This window comes from Corvus moneduloides, chromosome 4, assembly GCF_009650955.1.
Source record: "Corvus moneduloides isolate bCorMon1 chromosome 4, bCorMon1.pri, whole genome shotgun sequence".
In the NCBI taxonomy this organism is placed as follows: domain Eukaryota; kingdom Metazoa; phylum Chordata; class Aves; order Passeriformes; family Corvidae; genus Corvus; species Corvus moneduloides.
In genome coordinates this window covers 59,132,492-59,150,340 of record NC_045479.1, presented here as the reverse complement: position 1 = coordinate 59,150,340, position 17,849 = coordinate 59,132,492, and the positions used below count along the sequence as shown (strand labels likewise).

The 17,849-nt window shown below is 38.5% G+C and overlaps 1 protein-coding gene and 1 long non-coding RNA gene across 3 annotated transcripts in view; one reads left to right on the top strand and one right to left on the bottom strand.

The window, feature by feature from the left end:
• Positions 1-4,698: 4,698 nt before the first annotated feature.
• LOC116442620 lies at positions 4,699-7,697 on the bottom strand. Of its 2 annotated transcripts, none has more exons than XR_004239600.1 (2): positions 7,384-7,697; positions 4,699-6,370 (listed from the first exon to the last, which is right to left on the bottom strand). It is a non-coding gene; the product is annotated as an uncharacterized LOC116442620 (long non-coding RNA). The 2 variants fall into 2 exon arrangements; XR_004239601.1 differs by having other exon boundaries at positions 4,699-6,212.
• A 21-nt stretch (positions 7,698-7,718) lies between these two features.
• TBC1D22A (TBC1 domain family member 22A) overlaps positions 7,719-17,849 on the top strand; it is a 144,567-nt gene continuing 134,436 nt past the window's right edge. The window contains exons 1-4 of the mRNA XM_032105784.1: positions 7,719-7,907; positions 10,329-10,385; positions 12,117-12,457; positions 13,882-14,061. Of these exons, the coding sequence (XP_031961675.1) occupies positions 7,846-7,907; positions 10,329-10,385; positions 12,117-12,457; positions 13,882-14,061 (640 nt within the window). The 5' untranslated portion in view covers positions 7,719-7,845. The remainder of the gene's footprint in view (positions 7,908-10,328; positions 10,386-12,116; positions 12,458-13,881; positions 14,062-17,849) is intronic.

Sequence of the window (17,849 nt, the reverse complement as noted above, 5' to 3'; positions counted from 1 at the left end):
CACTAAGATTGCCAGTCCTGAAACAACTGTTAAGACCATTCAAACAAAATTCAAATTTTCATTTCAAGGTTTAGAAGCTAAGCTGGTTTTTTTTATTACTTTACAGCATGATGCTACATACTATGTTATACCAGAAAGTGATATGAATAGCAAAATACTTAATTCTCACTTTTTAGTCTGAATTTTCTTTTTTTCACTTGGCTGAAAACTGTCTACTATTCCTACGCACTTCTTAAAAGTAATGATCTAAAAAGAACAAAATTGCAGGTTTTAATTTTTTTTCCCAATTCCCCCAACAATATTAAATATAGGAAAACATTTTTCATCTTCAACTAAAGACTACTTTGCAAATCCAACTCACTAACAGAATATACCTCTTGGATAAGGAGCAGCAACACCTAAAAGCAAATGTATAAAATACTTTGTTACCTTTATCATATATTTTCACCCAAACATCTGCAGCTACTCCCATTTTCTTTGCACTATAATTTTGCTTATGTCTCTTTCACCAAGCTCTCAACCTCTCTGTTGCTAAATCCTAAGCCTTGCCAACACTCTCACTAGTAAAATGGGTAGCTCAACCAACAGCATTACCCCAGGAGCACTCAGTAACTCTTTTCTACTGAAAGTCATGATAGGAAGACTCTGTTACTAGTACTCCAACTGCATTATCTTCATTACACTTGTTGCTCAGTTTATATTTGCCCTCATTCAGGCAAAAGCATACACAAACCACAACACCAGCAATAAATATTCAATAATGGACAATTCATGAGACCTGATACAGACTTACCTTAAGTAGCAAATTCCATTCCTCTTTCAGAAAAAGAAAACATGACTTTGATACAACTCACTTGACTTGAACAATAACTATAATGTATTATACTGAAGATATAGTATCTGAAGATATAATTCTGGAAATTATACCTATGCAAGACACTGTAAGGCCAGCTGTATTTTTTTTATTTTATCCGGTATTTTTCATTCACCTTACACTACCTGAACTTACTTTACCACTAATCCATTTTTACAGAAATTGTATTAATAGGATTTCAATGCTGAAAATATATCGAACACTAAGAAAGAAGGGAATAAGACTCTTTTCAGTTCAAGTGTACATTTCAACTGCTATGCAAAGAAATCCTGAAATGGAATTAAAAAGCAAACAGTGAAACTTAATAACCTTCTAATACACATTTGATCAAAAGAGAAATTAATTGAGAGATAAATAGGGTCAAACAGCATAGTAAAGGCTTTGCTATCTTCAAGAAGCATCAACAGAAACTAATCCCTCCCTCAGACACAAATGACATGAAAAACGCACTAACAGGGACTCAGAGACATAAAAAGACATGTCAGTGGTAGACTTACAGATCCAAGAAAAAGCCATAAGAGCACCGGTGATGAAGCTGGATAGTCAAAGACAAGACTAGAGAAAAAAAATCCCCAAGCCCCAAACCCCAAATCCTGCAGCAGTCAGTCATGAATATTGTGAGGTAACAAATGTGTGCTCTCAAGAGAAATGGTAGATGTCAATTAACACACAGCTTGATGCGTTCTAACACCTGAAAATATCTGCTGAAAATAATTCATTGCAATTCCTACATATCATCATGTCTCCATTCTTCTTAGATGCATGGGAGGAGTTACAGATTTACTTCTAAATAGCTTTTTTTGACCAAAACAAGGAAGGGACCAAGGACATGATTTAAGCTACTGGCATGCTAAATGCAATGCCTCCATGCTGAATACATCTTCTGGGAACAACGGACCAAACACAAAAAGAAACACAGACTGTGCAGAGAATGAACTAAAATAATGAAAAAGTAAAAATGCTGCTAAATATTTCTGTCTGTGTCTGGTGTTTTTCCTGGAATTTGAGCTTAAGTTGTCCATTAGAAGAAAAATGACCAAAACAGAGTGGTTGAACCAAAGCACCTAAGCTTGCTGTTGAATTCCTGCTTAGAGTTACAAGACACTTTGTTTCAGGTACTTTCTCAAAAAAATTTTAATAATACAAACTGTGAAAAGAAGAAAAGAAGTGAGGCACATAGTAAGATGAGTATGGCTGTTTTAAACAGAAACCTAAGGGAACCAAGAGCCCTGCTTACTCTCATATTACATTCCCAAACCTAGTTTTGCACTCAAGTACATTACAGACGATTCTTAAGGAAAAAATGAGCCAATTTGTAGATTCAGCAAAGCTCTAGATACATCTTTTACATTCTGTCCTGTTACACGTCCAGTTTTTAGACTAAAGCAATAGCTTTGCTATTTGTTATAATTTGCCATTAAAAACAAATGTGTGTGTGGGGGGGGTGGGTTCTGCGTCTGTTCCAAAGAGTTGCCTAGTCTTACTGATCTTGGAGAAAGGGTATTGCCTATTTCCTCATCAACTCACAGTACTAAGCAGGTCTCCTGGCATCTCTAAAGCTCTCCCAAAATCTTGAGATCTTTTAACTCCAAGAAACATAAACTAATGTTCCTTGTTCTGATAGTAAGTTGAATGTGAAATTCAGAAACTGATATAAACTATATAATTTAAAGAAAGTAAGTTTCTCTCAACAATGAACAGAAGAGAATGATCATGGCTCAGAGCCAAATACACATTGATTTATTACTCTGTGTTTGAAGTTCTGTCATGCCGTAATGCTATGTTTAAACACTCGCTGTACATACAGGAGGCATAATTGTGTGGAATTTCAAGGAACTAGAAATATGTTTGAAAAAGGACCTGTTGCTTTTGCCAACTTCTCTGTCTTCTACCCAGTACTTCCACTTAAAAGCATCTTTCTTTCTCTGAGTCATTTAAGCCTTAACGGCATATTGCATCAGACTTCAGGAAAGAGCATTTCCATCCACTGGGCTGCCAGTGAGCAGCAGTCCTTGGACACAGAGTGCAGCTCCAGGCTACACCCAGCAGGCTATGTCAGTTGATGTGTGGACACAGACAAAAGTAAAGCTAAAAACCTTCACCTAAAATGCATGAAATGTCAACATGAGCACTGTCACTAATATTTTAGTGAATGACAAGTTTTGAAAACTACCCACATCAATCACACTTCTAGACAGAGAAACAAGAGACATTTACCCCAAACCAGCATATATTTATTTCTTTATTCTCTCTCACAGCCTTCTGTCACTGATACTGAATATAGTGTGAGTGAGCACGATTCCATACATGTGCATTACCAGTGTAAATGTATTTTGGCAAATCTGCTATTATTTTCAGAAACTTTTTCAATTCATGTGAAATAGGAAGGGCCACTTACACAGAAAAAGTTACAAAATGCTATGGTGATGACTTGTCTTCAATGATGACTCCTCTTGGCCATTACTCTCTCACGTTGATTTTTTCTCTCTTTTTTCCTCTCCAACTTTCTGGAGAAAAATTGCACTGCCCTGAAAGAGGTTTTGTGACTATGTGATTTGCCAGACCATATCTAACCTTGAATGTAGCTATTGCTTATCCCTCTTCTTTAACATCCATGTTTTCTTTCTTGCATGGTTCTACTTGAATGCTTATTCCTTTTATCTTACCTTGCCTTGTATCTTTTTGTCCAAGTACCAAGTAGTGTACACTCTGGGATTGTTTTCTACCCAAGAATAACTGCTGTCTTCCTCTCTCTGATTCTACCTGAACTCTGGTTTTGGGTTAGCTTGCTTCGTAACTTCACTCTATTTGCTCAATTTTACTTTAAAGAACTGTTTCTTCCATGGTATTTACAATAAAGTACATGGAGACAATGGCTTGGTAGAAAGGGATGCCCACGGACCAGACAATATAGTGACCAGCAACCACAGAAAGCCTTGTGTGCTTCAGAAGAATTTCCACTAGTTTGTTAGAGCAGTAAAAATGCGCATAAAATAATTCTTCAGCATGGAAGTGTCTCATTTGAATTCTCTTTAATTTTTTTCCTTATTGATTAAAGCAAAGAGAAAAAATGCATGACACGTGGCCTTGTCAGCTTGTACAGTGAGTTTAAGCCACACCTTGCAGTTGCATCAACATTGCAGCATGTCGCTGACACAGCAGTGTAAGGATCAGCATGAGAAAGCACTCCCCAGCTTATACAACTTTATCAGCAAATCCTCCTGGTCTGAGTGCAGCGAAGCTAGCAGGGGAGTGCTGTTGTCAGCTTAGTTAATTATGTTTAGCATCAATCTATACTCTCACATCTGTTGTCAGAAAAACTTTTTTCCAAGGCACACTGCACCTCCACAGAGAAGTCTACCTGTGTAACCACACCAGCACAGCAGAAGCTTTCCAGAATAGATGAGCTAAAACCAAAACTGAATGTCCACATAGATGCATAGCTATCACACTAAATAACATCTCTGTGCCTTCTTTGTTCAAAACACCGCTAGTGCAAGCTACAACACTCCTCATTTTGACCAGCCAAGAGCATGGATACATGTGTACATTTTAGAACATACCGAAACTTCCTGAGCATCCTCAGTAACAGTCACCAACTGTATGCAGTTACCTGATTCTAAAAAATGCTCAAGTTAAAAAGAATGCAAAGGGAAAAAAAAAGAAAATTTCAAAAGGAAAAAAAAAGGGAGGAAAAGGAAAAAGAAAGAAGTCTACAAACTCTCTGTAGCTCAATACATTATTTGACCATACTGGCAACAGATCTCTTCCTAACTATAAGTTCTTGCACACGATTTGTATGAAACAAAGCAAATACTACAGTAGACATTTTAATATTTTTTTATTGTTCTGGAATAACAAAAATCCCTATTCAAATGGTATCTGAAATATTACTGCAGTCCCTGTGAAGCAAAGCCTAGTTAATACAGCTGTGCAGATTTGAAACAACTGGTTTGGATGTTTGGGTGTTCTTGAAGACTGTGCTCACCAGCTGCAGTAGGTGAGTCCCAGCTGTGACTGCAGTGTTGTTGCTACTCCTTGAATGTCAGCACCTGGACACTCGCAGCTCTCCTCAAACGTAAAGAAACTGACAGTGGAACCTGTGCACACCCTCAGCTGTCCATGCTACATTTGTGTAACCAGAAAAGTTAAGCAGAAACACTGTTAAAATATGTGCTCAGACCAAATTCTCCTTCCACAGCTGTAAACTTACCTTCTTGGGATACTCAACCAGTACCATCTTGTAAGCCCTCTTCAAGGACACACTCTTTGTGGCCAGATCACCTTGAGTGGTGGGCATAAAGAATTGCACCTAACTTACTTGAGGATGTGTTGAAAGGTTCCTCCTTCCAAATCCCTTGCATCTCCAGAACCTTGGCAACACAGTTCTGTGTCAGGGATAAAATAAAATTCAGGATAAGGAGAAGATATGAAAATGAATGGAAAAGGAATGAAAACAGTGTCCTTGCCTTCTTGAAAGTCAACAGCAGCCGGCTCTGTAGGACTTATTCCACAGGTCTAAAACTGGCAGCAGCCCTTCACAGTAGAAGCACTTGCAGTTCTTGATACAAATGTAGCCCCATTTGCACCTCAGATTTATGCATGGGAACAATCCATGCAACAGTCAGTCGTTTCCAGCACAAAATTCTGCAACACATTAAAAATTTAGGCACAAGGTAACATATACTTAATATAATGAAATATTAATAATACAATTAACCTTGTACTGACCTGATTATGTAACTCAGCAAAACCTCCACTGCTAAATGAACAAGAAGTTCCACATGGCTGCACCAGACTGACACAAAAGTTTAATGGTGTCACTTCAGGATTCAGGTCAACTGTCATAAGGATGACAGATGGCTCAGGCTATCTAGGCTGAATCTAACTACGCTTCCCTTTGATAAATACCAACAATGAACAAATAAAAATAACTGAAACGTGGTTTTAACATCCATATTAATGCTAAAGATGAAATGTATGTTTTATGGACTTATCACTTTTTTGATAAATCACTTTTGATTTTGATCACTTTTGTCATAAGTGAAATACCTCATTTTTGTATTCTAACAGCAACGAGTATAATTTAAATTTACCTAGCTGTGACCAAGCAAAGTTCCAGTCATGACTTTGCAGGTTTCATTTCCCTTCAGCTAACAGACATAGATCATATTACATTTATTTTCCATTAATGCTGATGATACTCAAGGTCCAGAATCTGTAAGAGGAATCCTACCTAAAGAACACAAATGGAGAAAATGATACTACTTACAGCAAATAAATCTGTAAATGGCATTGAAATTACACCTTTCACCTGTGGACGGTGATCTAGCAAGATCTGCGAAACATTTAATTTTTGTCAGATCTTAGGCCAGCCCCTCTGTAGTTTGCCGGCAGAGAGAGAGGCAAAGCAAGATGTGTTTCAACCCAAGACTGTGAGTCTCAAGGTCTTTAGTGTCTCTTCGTGGTTGCCAGCAACTGATGCCTTATCCTGGTCTTAAAATCAAGAGGCATACACGGTTAGAAGGGAAGAAGGGATTTTACCTTGGTATTTATTTTAAGGATCCTTAGGTGCACTACGTCCAGGTCGAATGCACCAAAATGCACACTGCAATGCCCACCCCCAAAAGATCTGGTATTACATTATAGGTCTTACTAAATAGCATGTCTATCAAAAATTCCCCAATGAGAGGCTCAAGTGAGCCCCCTCCCCCGAGGAACCTTCCCCTGGATGGTTCTATCTTAGTTTACAGAATATGTTCTGGAGAGGACCTTGGGGTCTGGGGGCATTTTGATCCCTAACTCCGAAGTTTCTAAAATGTTTCGTCTCCTAGCTTGACAAACAAGTCCAAGAATGAAGGCAAAAAGCACTAAGAATACAGAAGTTGTAAAAAGGTATAAAAGGGGTACAAAAGAAAAGGCAAAAAATCATCATGGAATCAAAGGTAACTACTAAAGTAAATCCCAAAGCAGGAAGAAAACTTTTTTTCTTCTTTTTAATTCTTAAGCAGTAACTTACACATGAAATACATACTAAAGAACAAACGTTGCACTGTAGATCAGGTCTTATACTACATGCCTATTTTTTGGCTTAATTGTGGCAGGATGTTCCCCAAACCATTGTTGATATATTAAATTATATGCTAAATTGCATTGAGATGCAGCAAAAAAATCCTGTCACTCAGCACTGTTTTCTAAGGAGCATACTCCAAAGAACAACATAAAACCATACTTATTTTCTTGGCAGAAGTGAGGTATCCTCGGATCAGAAATGCTGGGAAGTCTACAGTTACTAATAAAACCCCTCAACCTTGTACCACCTCAAAGCCTTAAATAAAGTGGGTACAACGATTGGAGAGCTTTAAAAGAAAGGAAGCTTAAAGCCCCCTTACCCCACTAATTGGTTGATAATTGGAAATAATTGTACAAAGATAAAGCAGAAAAAATGTGATGGATTTTGTAATAAACCGATGCCCGCCGATCCTCAGTTAACGTCTCCACCCACTTACAAGGCGAGTTTTGCACTTCTAAGGAGTACTCTGAGGAATTACTCTGTACGGTTCAATCAAAAAGGATTAAAGTCTGAACACGTCACCCTCGCAGAGCCGCGAAGTAACCCCTGAGTTACAGGGATGCTTTAGATGGGGAACACGCGCGGGAACCTCCGTGACGGGGCTTCGGGCCGGGCCGGGGCCGCCACCTCAGCGGCCGCTCCCGGGGCCGCCCCCGCCCGCCCCAGCATCCCCTCGCTGCGATTGGCCCGACCGGACGCACCCGGTAGCAATCTCACTTCTGGTTGGCTCAAACTTCCGGGCCGCTTCGAGGGGCGAATGAGGCGCGGGGTTGTTTTCCCGTCCCAAGATGGCGGCGCTCAGTGCTGCTTCTGTGGAAGGGAATGGTGGGAAGTGAAGCCTGAGGGAGCGGGCCGGGGCCGGGGCCGCGAACGCGGAGGGGGATGAGGTGACGCCGCAATGGCGAGCGACGGGGGCAGGAAGCAGTTCTGGAAGCGGAGCGGCGCGAAGGTGCCGGGCAGGTGAGAGGAGCCGCGGGAAGGTCGGTGTCGCGGGCCCCTGGACGCGGCCGGGCCAGGGGGGGCGGCTCTGCCCGTCCGGCTTCGCTGGGACCCCAACACCGCGTTCCTGCCCCCTCGCCGCCCAGTCCAAAGGGACCTCGCAGGCCCTGTGAGTCTCTGCTGCCGTTGTCGTGTCCGGTCGGTCACTGTTCGGACCCGGTTCTCTGTTAGCTCAGTGCTCGGAGCCTTCCAGTGCTGGGCACCTCCAGTTGTCTGGTGGAGATCGCTGGTGGTCAGTAAGTGTTGGTGATAACTTGTATCAGAAAGGTTGTTAAATAATTATCTGGATGTGTGTTTCTAGCCTGACACCATGGTTAAAGGAGTTTACGTGATCTTGGGGATGTGTTCACCGGGAAATTTTGAGTGGGAGAATGTGTTTGTAGATCTCAGCAGTGCCAAGTTAGGTTGTTTTGAAACTTAATGCAAGTTATTCTATTTCAGAAATACGTTGCAGGAAACTCAATTTTCTAGGCATAGAGACATGCTTTAGTTTCTGCTATATGTTTCCAATTATTGTCAATTTCTCAAGTTTCTTTCTGAAGTGTAAACAGCAGACCAGTCGTTGTATTATTTCAAGGAGCTACAAGTACATACTCCAATTCAAGATTTTCCCGGGAACAGATCCCCAGAGTTACATTAACTCTTTTGACTGTTGCATCAGGCTGGGAATGCATGTTCAGATGATTATTTAGCAGTGATGTACTCTGGGCTCATCCCTAAACTGTTCTCACAGTACAGTTTTCTATATTCTTTTTGTAAAAGTGATGTGTACTTGTGGTTCTCAGAGAACAGTAACTCTGTATTTTATACTCTTTACCTGAATTCAGCAACATAGTCCTGCTCATCATTTACGTTTTTACATTTTCAGTTACCCCTAAGCGCTAACTGGGAGCGGTTTTGTTTCTCTGGTTACAAACTAACTTTTTCAGTCCAACTGTTATTGTTCCTCTAAAGTGTTTTCTTTGTAACTTTGCTGAATCTCTTGAGGGTAGAACACTTTTGGCCCCCCTCTCTTGCAGAGGGTCTATAAATAGTTGCAGTTAATGTGCAGGCAACTGCAGGCTTGTGGAAAAACAAGGACCCTGTGGAGAATGTGCTTTTCATTTTTATTTATTTTTTTATGGCAGGGAGAGGATTGTTGTTGCTTTGTATTTGAGTGGATTTCCATTGCAGTTGTTCACAGAGTGGTGTAAGGAAAAGACACGTTCTGTGTGTATGGAAATGGACCTGTGTGTATGGAAATGGACAGTGACACCTGACCGTCATGTGAGCGTAGAGCAGGAAACTTGGCTGTGGAGAGGATGGTGTATGGTTGTGTGGAAAGGCTGATGGGGGACTGACTTTTTTATTTCCATGGAATCACATAAAAATCGTTAAGAGTTTTTATGAACCACCATTTTCAGTCACCATTAGGGCTAATTTCACTGGTGTTAATGCTGCACCTGTTGTGAAAGTCTAAGACTCTCTTAAAATCTGTTATGACTGCAGTCTTTTTGGCTTGGTTCTATCTCAGGTTTACTAAGGTTGGACTTACTTATTGTTATGGTCTGGAGATTGGTTTTGGTGTGTCAGGAGCATATGTTTGTGTCCTTCTATGTGGTTTTTAGTACAGGTTTAGGTAGATGTTAATGTTGTGTATGATTTATTTCTCTTGGAATTAGAGAGTTCTGTAGCAGTAATTTCTATTATGAAGCCACATGTAAATTTTGATGTGTCTTCTGTCTTTTTACTTGCAAAATAATTTTATATCCTATAACTGGGAGGTAATGAATTTTTAGTTTGTAGAGTTTTGGTTTTCACACAATAACATGCTGTTTTGTAGTGTTAGAGGCTAGTGAATAAGTCTGTCTTTGGAAGCTTATTTGTTTCAAAGCATTCTTTTAATACTCCTAGGGCTTTTATTCTCTAACCTGTCACCGTCTACATTTTTCTGTAGCTTTGTTATCCTTGTACTTTAGTAGTGGTTAAGAATTGCCTGGTTGGATTTTGGGTGACAAGGGTACATGGAAGATTAAATCTTTATAGATATTTCTTTGAGAATTTCTAATTTTTTGCAATAGAGAAATGAAGAAATGAGAAATCAGAGAAGAGAATTTTTGTAGATTCTTACCGCAGAGTTAACTTATTTCTCGTTTTAATTCCTAGTTAGAAAAATAAAATAGCCTAAGTTAGCTTAGGTTTCACAAAGAGTTCCTGCTTAGCAAATCTATGATTTTTATTAAATTACTCAATTGCAGCTTCATTATTTTTAGTGGTATGTGAAATTCTTTGAAACAGAGAACTGTTGGAACATTTCAATTCTGTTTATTATTGACTATTTAATATACAGAAAGTCTCCAAATATTTATTATTTTTGTGGTAACTCTCTTTCTTTTCCTTCAGTATTCAACATGTGTATGGAGCTCAGCATCCACCTTTTGATCCATTATTGCATGGAACGTAAGTTAACCTAATATTTAAATATTCCAGATATTTTGTGTCTCCTCTGTCTCCTCGTTTTTTTTTTTTTTTTTTCTCCTGTTGGTTATAAAGTTTATTGTTAATCTTCCTTTTTCAGTTTTTGTCATAATCTTGACTTCTCTGTTCTGACTTGTCCTTTGTGACTTCCTGGTGGTTACCATATTTGCAGGAACAAATCAGCTCTTTCAGATCTTAGCTAACATAGATTGCCAGCTGTTGTTATTTATTTGTAATGCCTTATACATGGGAAATTGTGGTAAAGTAAAAAAAAAAAAAGTGTTCTAAAGAAAAGTATTTGGTTGGAAGAACGTCATGCTTCTACTAGATTTTTTTCAAGGGCTGCTTTAAAAGAGTACAAGAAGTAAACATTCTAGTTAATTTTCAGATGATACAGAGTTGGAGGCAGTTGAAATGTGTGATCTTAAGGGCTGGATTAAAAGAAATGAGATTAATTGATTCAAAATATGGAGGTATAGAGGCCCAGTAACAAAAAAACTGGAAGCGTATTGCTTGAAGTGGCAGAATTGGAGAAAGACCTTGCTGTTTTAGACAGTGATGACCAGTCAGGTAAAAGTGTAATTGTTGTAGCACCTGTTAGGGAAGTTACTTCCTGTAAGACGTAAAAGAAACGTTATTACTGGCATTGCATTAGAACTGGGTAAGAACTTTTTCTGATTTGCAGTTCTGCCTGCCTTGTCTTAACAGCAAAAAGAAAAACTAGCCCAGGCAGAAAGACAGGGAGGTCAGAAATGAACTCTAGAACCATTTTGGTGCAATTCTCTGTAGGACGACCCTGCTTGAGCAGGGAGGTTGGGCCAAATGAGCCACTGTGGTCCTTTCCCGCCTTACCCATTCTGTGAAAGCAAAATTAAGTTAATGGCAGTAACTTCTCTATTTTTTGAGAACACACTGAGAAATCCTCTCAACTTTATACCCTATTCAGCTCAGTTCTAAAGGGAGGTGTGATTGCTCTGCATTACTGTAAGTGAGATCGAGTGCCAGGCTAGGGAGGGATACTTGGTTCATATCTCACACTGCGTGCTGACAGAGGGGCAAAAGGTTGGGAGCTGATCAGGGTCCACTCAGACTAGTAACTAGAAGAAGTATCCTTCCTCTGAGAAGAGCAAAGTTCCAAAGGAAATCCATGCTGGTGTGCCTGAATGAGGAGGAGTGATAGATTTAATGAGTTTTAAGGTGAGACTTGATTTGTTTATGGCAATGATTGTGTTGTGTGATTGCTTATGATGACTTAAGAGTAGACCATGACTTGATTACAGCTCCTGTGCTGTTATGCAGCAATTGTATTGAAATGGCTGAAATCTACAGAAATGTATGAAGCAAGAGCAGTGCAATGTGCCCTGTCTATTTTATAAGCTATTCTAGTAGTAATCCTTTCATGTGACTTTGTGGTTGGTCTTTTTTTTTTTTTTTTGTTTGGTTTTTTGTTGGGTTTTTTTTTATTAAGAAAAGGGAAGGAAAGATTTGTTCAGCTTCTATTCAAAGCAACAAAGTGTCAGTTTTTACAGCCCTTGTTCTCAGACTTCCTCAGCTGTATGTTACCATGGGTGGATGTAGTGGTAACACGAGTGGGGAGAGATAAATATTTGCTACCTATATGGTTTCAACTATGAATGTTTGGGGTTTGGTCCTATCCATAGTGTTTTGCTTCCTTACTAGTTTTCTAAATATTGTTTATTTGGTTTTGAACAGCTTGATAAAAGCAGGTTCAAAGCCACCTACAACTCCAGTGAAATTGAAGAAAGTCAGCACCTTCCAAGAGTTTGAAAGTAACACAAGTGATGCTTGGGATCTTGGAGATGATGATGATGAACTCTTAGCAATAGCTGCTGAAAACTTAAATACAGAAGTGGTCATGGAAACAGCTCACAAAGTAATTCAGAATCACAGCAAGCTACAAGAACAGCATAAATTTCAGGAAGAACATCTACAAGAAGAAAAACAAGAGGAATTTGCACAGCTGACTTCAGTTGCATGTGGTGATAATAGGCTTGTTAAATCAGTCAGCGAAGGTCATACATCGAGTTCATTAGGTATGTTGAAAAGTGAAAAAGATGTTGGAAGTTGAAGGATGAGAGCTACAATATTTGCCCCTGTAAGACAGGAAACCCTTCCCAACCCTTTACTAATACTGCAGGAAAATACTGTTTGTCACCAGTGATTTATTTGAGAGGAAGACTGCATGCCTTACTAAATTGTAATGCATATGAGGGAAGAATAATTAAACTTTCTTTGTTTTCAGCCTTACAAAGTCTCCAATTTTGGACGGAAGTTCCACTATTGAATGTATTTTATTGGTTAAATCCACCAAGATGTATGCAATTAATAGTAATACTACTATTCAGAAAAATTGTTATTAAAATAGTACTGCATAAAATATATTGAAAAGCAGGTAGATTGGGAAATTCACCCTCATGTGATCTGTTCCGTGGTTTGTGTATAAGCTTTAAAGTAACCAGTTGCAATGATTTCAAGATTTCTCAATGGTTGATTTTTGTTTGTGTCCCGGTTTGAGACAAATTAAGGGAAACACTCTGGGAGGAATATCCCCTCCAAAGAAGGCAGGTTTCAGCCGCCCCTCTCCCACCAGGTTTGGAAAGAAAATTCCTTGGACAAAAGTGAGAAAGGAAAAAAAAGTTACTTATTTAACAAACACCATGCCGGCACAGGAAAAGAATAATGCTAAATATGAAAACCTCTCGCTGTGGAGAGAACCTGGGTAGATTTCAGAGTCCTTTCTGTGGGTGTGGCTTTGTCCTCTTCGGAGCTGGGTCAGCTTGGGCCCCTCCGGGCTGAGATGTAAGGTCTCCCGACTGATGTTTTGGTGGTGTTGGACAGTCCAGACGAGAAGAAGAAGAAATGGACGTTCCAGGAAAACTCCTTGCTTTATCTAACGAACAAAAAGCTAGCTAGAAAGCAGGAGAATGCCACTCTCTTCCCTGCTGCAGAGAGCTGAGGTGAGCAGCTGGGCAGGAGAAGCCAGTGAGCTTATCTGTGTTTCGAACGCAGCCCCAAAAGAATTCCACCGGCTTCCCCCCACTCTCTCTTAAAGCTACAGAAAAGGACACAGGATTCATGTCTGGGCATAGAGCAGGCGATAGGGGGTACACATAAGTCACACCAAGACATTCCACCCCAAAGATTGTTAGTTTGTTTTATTTCTTTTTTAAGGATGGCAAGGAGAATGAAAACAGCTTTTAGTAACACAGAGATTTTAGAAATCCATTAGCCTTGCTATTAATATGATCTCTAATTGATGTATTTTAATTGTGGAATACTGCTTCAAAGAGAAATGCTCTTTCTGCTGAATCCTAGTAATTTGAAGTCCAAACTTCTGCTATACTTGAGTCTGCATTTTTCAAAACAGAATTCTATTTTAAATTTACAAATTAAGTTCAACTGATTAGTAGTCTTCTCACTGGCTGAGGCTAACTGCTATGCTTCTTTTTCCCTTCAGATAATGCTAGTGAAAATTCTTCCATGCAGAGATCACAGTCACTTCCACAGACTTCCATACCTCCCTTGACAAGTGGAATGGCAGACTACAGCACCTCAGTTACTCCTGCATTAACTGAGAGAGAAGCATCTCGATTAGACAAATTTAAGCAGCTACTTGCTGGCCCAAATACAGATCTTGGTGAGTGTTTCTTATAGGACCTGTGAATTACATCTAAATTATTTTTAAGCTATAGAATTTTCCTGTTTGATCTAGTTTGATTCCTGCCATGGTTTGCTTAGAATCTAATCCTTTCAACGTTGAGAACTGGTCTTTCAGTATTATTCTTTCTTTTGTAAGCTTTTAGTACTCATGCTTTTAATAAGTGATTTGCATACATCTTGCTAATACCTAGGGTGTTTGATGGCTTCTTATTCTTTCTCACATTATTTCTTCCTACTAGATTAATCTCTGTAGAAAAAAAACCCAAAGTATAATTAGCAGTGTTTATTGTTAATGCCTGATAACAGAACAGTTTGGAATATAAGAGTTATTTTCGTGCTTGGAAATAAATAGGAATGAAAAACGATGAGGCATATAAGTATTACTGCTTGTCTACTCAGTATGCCTTCTTCATGTTCACAGGCTGATTACAGTAGTTCTGTGTCTCATCTGTGAATGCTGACACCAAGTCAATGAGAAAACAAATGCATTGTCACATAATTTGACTGTTCCCTTTGTATACTGGATTTTAGCTGCTGAATAGTCAATACAAGTGCTGAGAGGGTATCACAGAATCAAATGGCTTTGTATCCCAAGTGAAAATCTGAAGTAGAATTAGTACACTGCATTTGGAGAACTTGGTGATTAGGAGTTTAGGGCAAAATAATGAATAAAGGAAGTGTCTTTGAGGTAGACCATTCTAGAAGATACCTGCAGGGAACTTACTGGAAAAGATAGAAATTGCATGTTTGCCTGGTCATTGTCATGGGGCTTCTTCAATATAACACAGTCTGAGTTGTGGCTTTTTTTTTTTTTTTTTCCTATGCTGTGTCTTATTGTCAGATTGATGCTAGGAAAGTACAACTATGGAAACTATCACAACTGGATGAGATTTAGCACTTCAGTGAGTTATAGGACATTCATATGAAATGCAACTGTGAATAAAAGGAGGTGTTAAAACATATTTTACATAAACTTGAAAATAATAATCAAATATCACTTTTTAGCCCTTTGATCTAACAGATGTTATGACCTTTGTGATTTTGACCAGCATGAAAACTCATAACTTAAGAATATTTTAACAGTAGAAATCTTTGTTACATAAGGTTGCAAAATCAGAGGAAAGACAGAGTTTAGTTTAAACCTATCCATTTCACTTTTGCTGTCTAATTAGTTGGGAATACTTTACCAATAAATCAGATTTATGGATTAAAGTAAAATAATTTTGGAAGAAAATTTCCTCTTTTATTAGCAGTGCAGTCACCCTGCTTGTGGTGAATTTAGTCAATGCTATTTAAACAAACTGGGTTTGTTTTTTTTTTTTTTCCCTATTGAACTTTATACATCTCACACTGAAATATATGTAGGAAAGTGAAATATAAGTATGTTTCCTTGATATTAAAGTGTGAAAAATATCTAATAAGCTCTCAATATTATTTCTTGTACAAACCACTAAATAATGCCTTTTCTACATCTGTTTATAGGAAGCTTGTTCTTTCTATTGGTGTGCAAACTGATGAGTACAGTTTGAAGTCGTGTGAATAGAATTTTATACCCAGTTTTGATTTGTTGATGCAGATATTTTGACTTTTGTATCTGGAATATGTCCAATCATACATATGTATACACACACACACACACACACATACACACATATATATATACATGTATATTTATATACAGGTAATACATGATTTTTTTTATTGAAAGCAATAAATTCCTTATTGATGACATGCAAACTCTTGATGATCACGAAGCTCTTAGGAGTAGATCATATATGATGGTAGTGCTTAGACTTCATTATTGGTATATATTAGAGAAAGTGTGTGTACACATATATACATATGTAAACATGTATGTGCTTATTGCCATATGCACAATTCACCAGAATCTGGTGTGTGCATGTCTGTGTGCATTTTTAATGTCTGCATTTTTGGAAGATGTTTGGTTTAGCTCTGTGCTACAATGAAGATTATGTTTAAAAAGTATTCTTGACTTGTAATGACAGCAGTAGCCTGGGAGACTGTTGCAGGTTGTGTGTGGGTTTTTTAATTTGTTGTTGGGGTGGTTTTTGTGGTTTTTTTTCTTGTTTTTCTTCAGAACAATACTGGAAATGTACTAAGGTAGAAAGTAGGTAATAGGCTCCAAGCTAAAAGTTATGTAAGTAATGTAGAGATAGGTGGCTATTCTGTTGCAACTGGCTTATTCTGTGTGTGTGTGGTGATGTCATATGTGTGGGTCTGTTTTGTGTTAGAGCCATAAATAGTTGGGCTTTGTTTGTCATGATGAATTGAATTAGTAAGTCTTGTAGACATTTTTGTAAATATTTCTGTTCATTTCTGCAAGTATTAGGCTTGGTTTTGCTTGGAAGTAGAAGTAACAGAAGTAAAGTATTTCTATTGTGTTTGTTTCCTTGATACAGTTTTGCATATTGTTGAAATAGATTATGTAGCAAGTGCTTTCAAAGCAAAATAAAAGTAAGGTAATCTGTGGAACTGTAGCCATATCACACACATTTTCAACTGAAGACTTTTATCATAATGTGAGAAATCAACTTTGACTATGAATACAAAGTAACACAAGTGACGTTGAAATCCTTTCAGTCACACTTGAATAATCATTATCCTATAAAGACAGTGTAAAATGCAATTTTAGTCTTGTATGTCAACTAGAGGTTGTGAAAGAGTGTCTTCTTTCACAAGAAAACTCTCAGAAAGATGGATTATGTGTATAAATTTGGTAGTGAAGATTATTTTAGCCATTGGAGACTACTTACAGATTTTGGAGTTGGGTTTGGTCCACAGGTTGGATATTATGAACTTGTGGAAATAGTTACTGCAAGAAATGTGGGCTCGTAGAAGGAGGCTATTGTAAGAAACAGTTTTGGTTGGAGGGGAACTTGAGGACTGACCCCTGTGTGAGGTGATGGGTGCACGTTCTGGAAGCAGGGTGGGACTGTCAGTAGTACAGCTGAGTTCAGGAGGCAGCTGCAGAGTAGACTGTAGGGTCTGTGTGTCTGCAGAGCTTCCTGCTCCTGGTACTGCATGCCAGGTTATTCAGCAGGAATAATTCACAGTAGTTTTGTGCAATCAGCCTGTGCTTATGCTTGACTTGCAATCATTTCGATGTAGACTTACTTAATTTCAGGCCTTGTCTTTCCTTGTAATGGACCTTGCATTACTGAATGAAGATGGGCTTGCAGAATCTTTTGCAAACAGTTGCTTGCTTTAAGAGGAGGGCACAGAACTTTAACAAAGCAGCGTGGGGGGAATGTTTCTGAGAAGAAATTTCTCTTTCCTTCAACAGACCGCTTTGTACATATTAGAGAAACAGTACTGCTGTGTCTATCAGGTTTCCCATTAAAGTTTAATTCTATTAAACGTATTAAACTTGTGTTTTTTAGTAATCTTGTACAATGTTTTAGGGAGCTGTTTACTGTGCAAACACGGTGTAAGCAGACTGTTGATAAAATTTGACGAAGCAACAAACAAGTTACTGCATACTTGCAACCTCAGCACAGCAGATGTATGCTGGGTTTTTAATATCGATTTAAAAATTAGATGATGAAAGCACTTGCTTAACTCCTTCTTTATCTTCAAATCAACAATTTTTCTGCTTTTTTACACATGTATGGCTAATGAGTGTGTAGTTGGATGTGAGAAACCTGTTTTTTTGAGTCAGACAATAACCAGTGGTAAGCTTGGTGTACTATGTTCTCTTGGTTTAATAAAGCTTCATAACATTGTAATGCTACTGTTATGCAACGT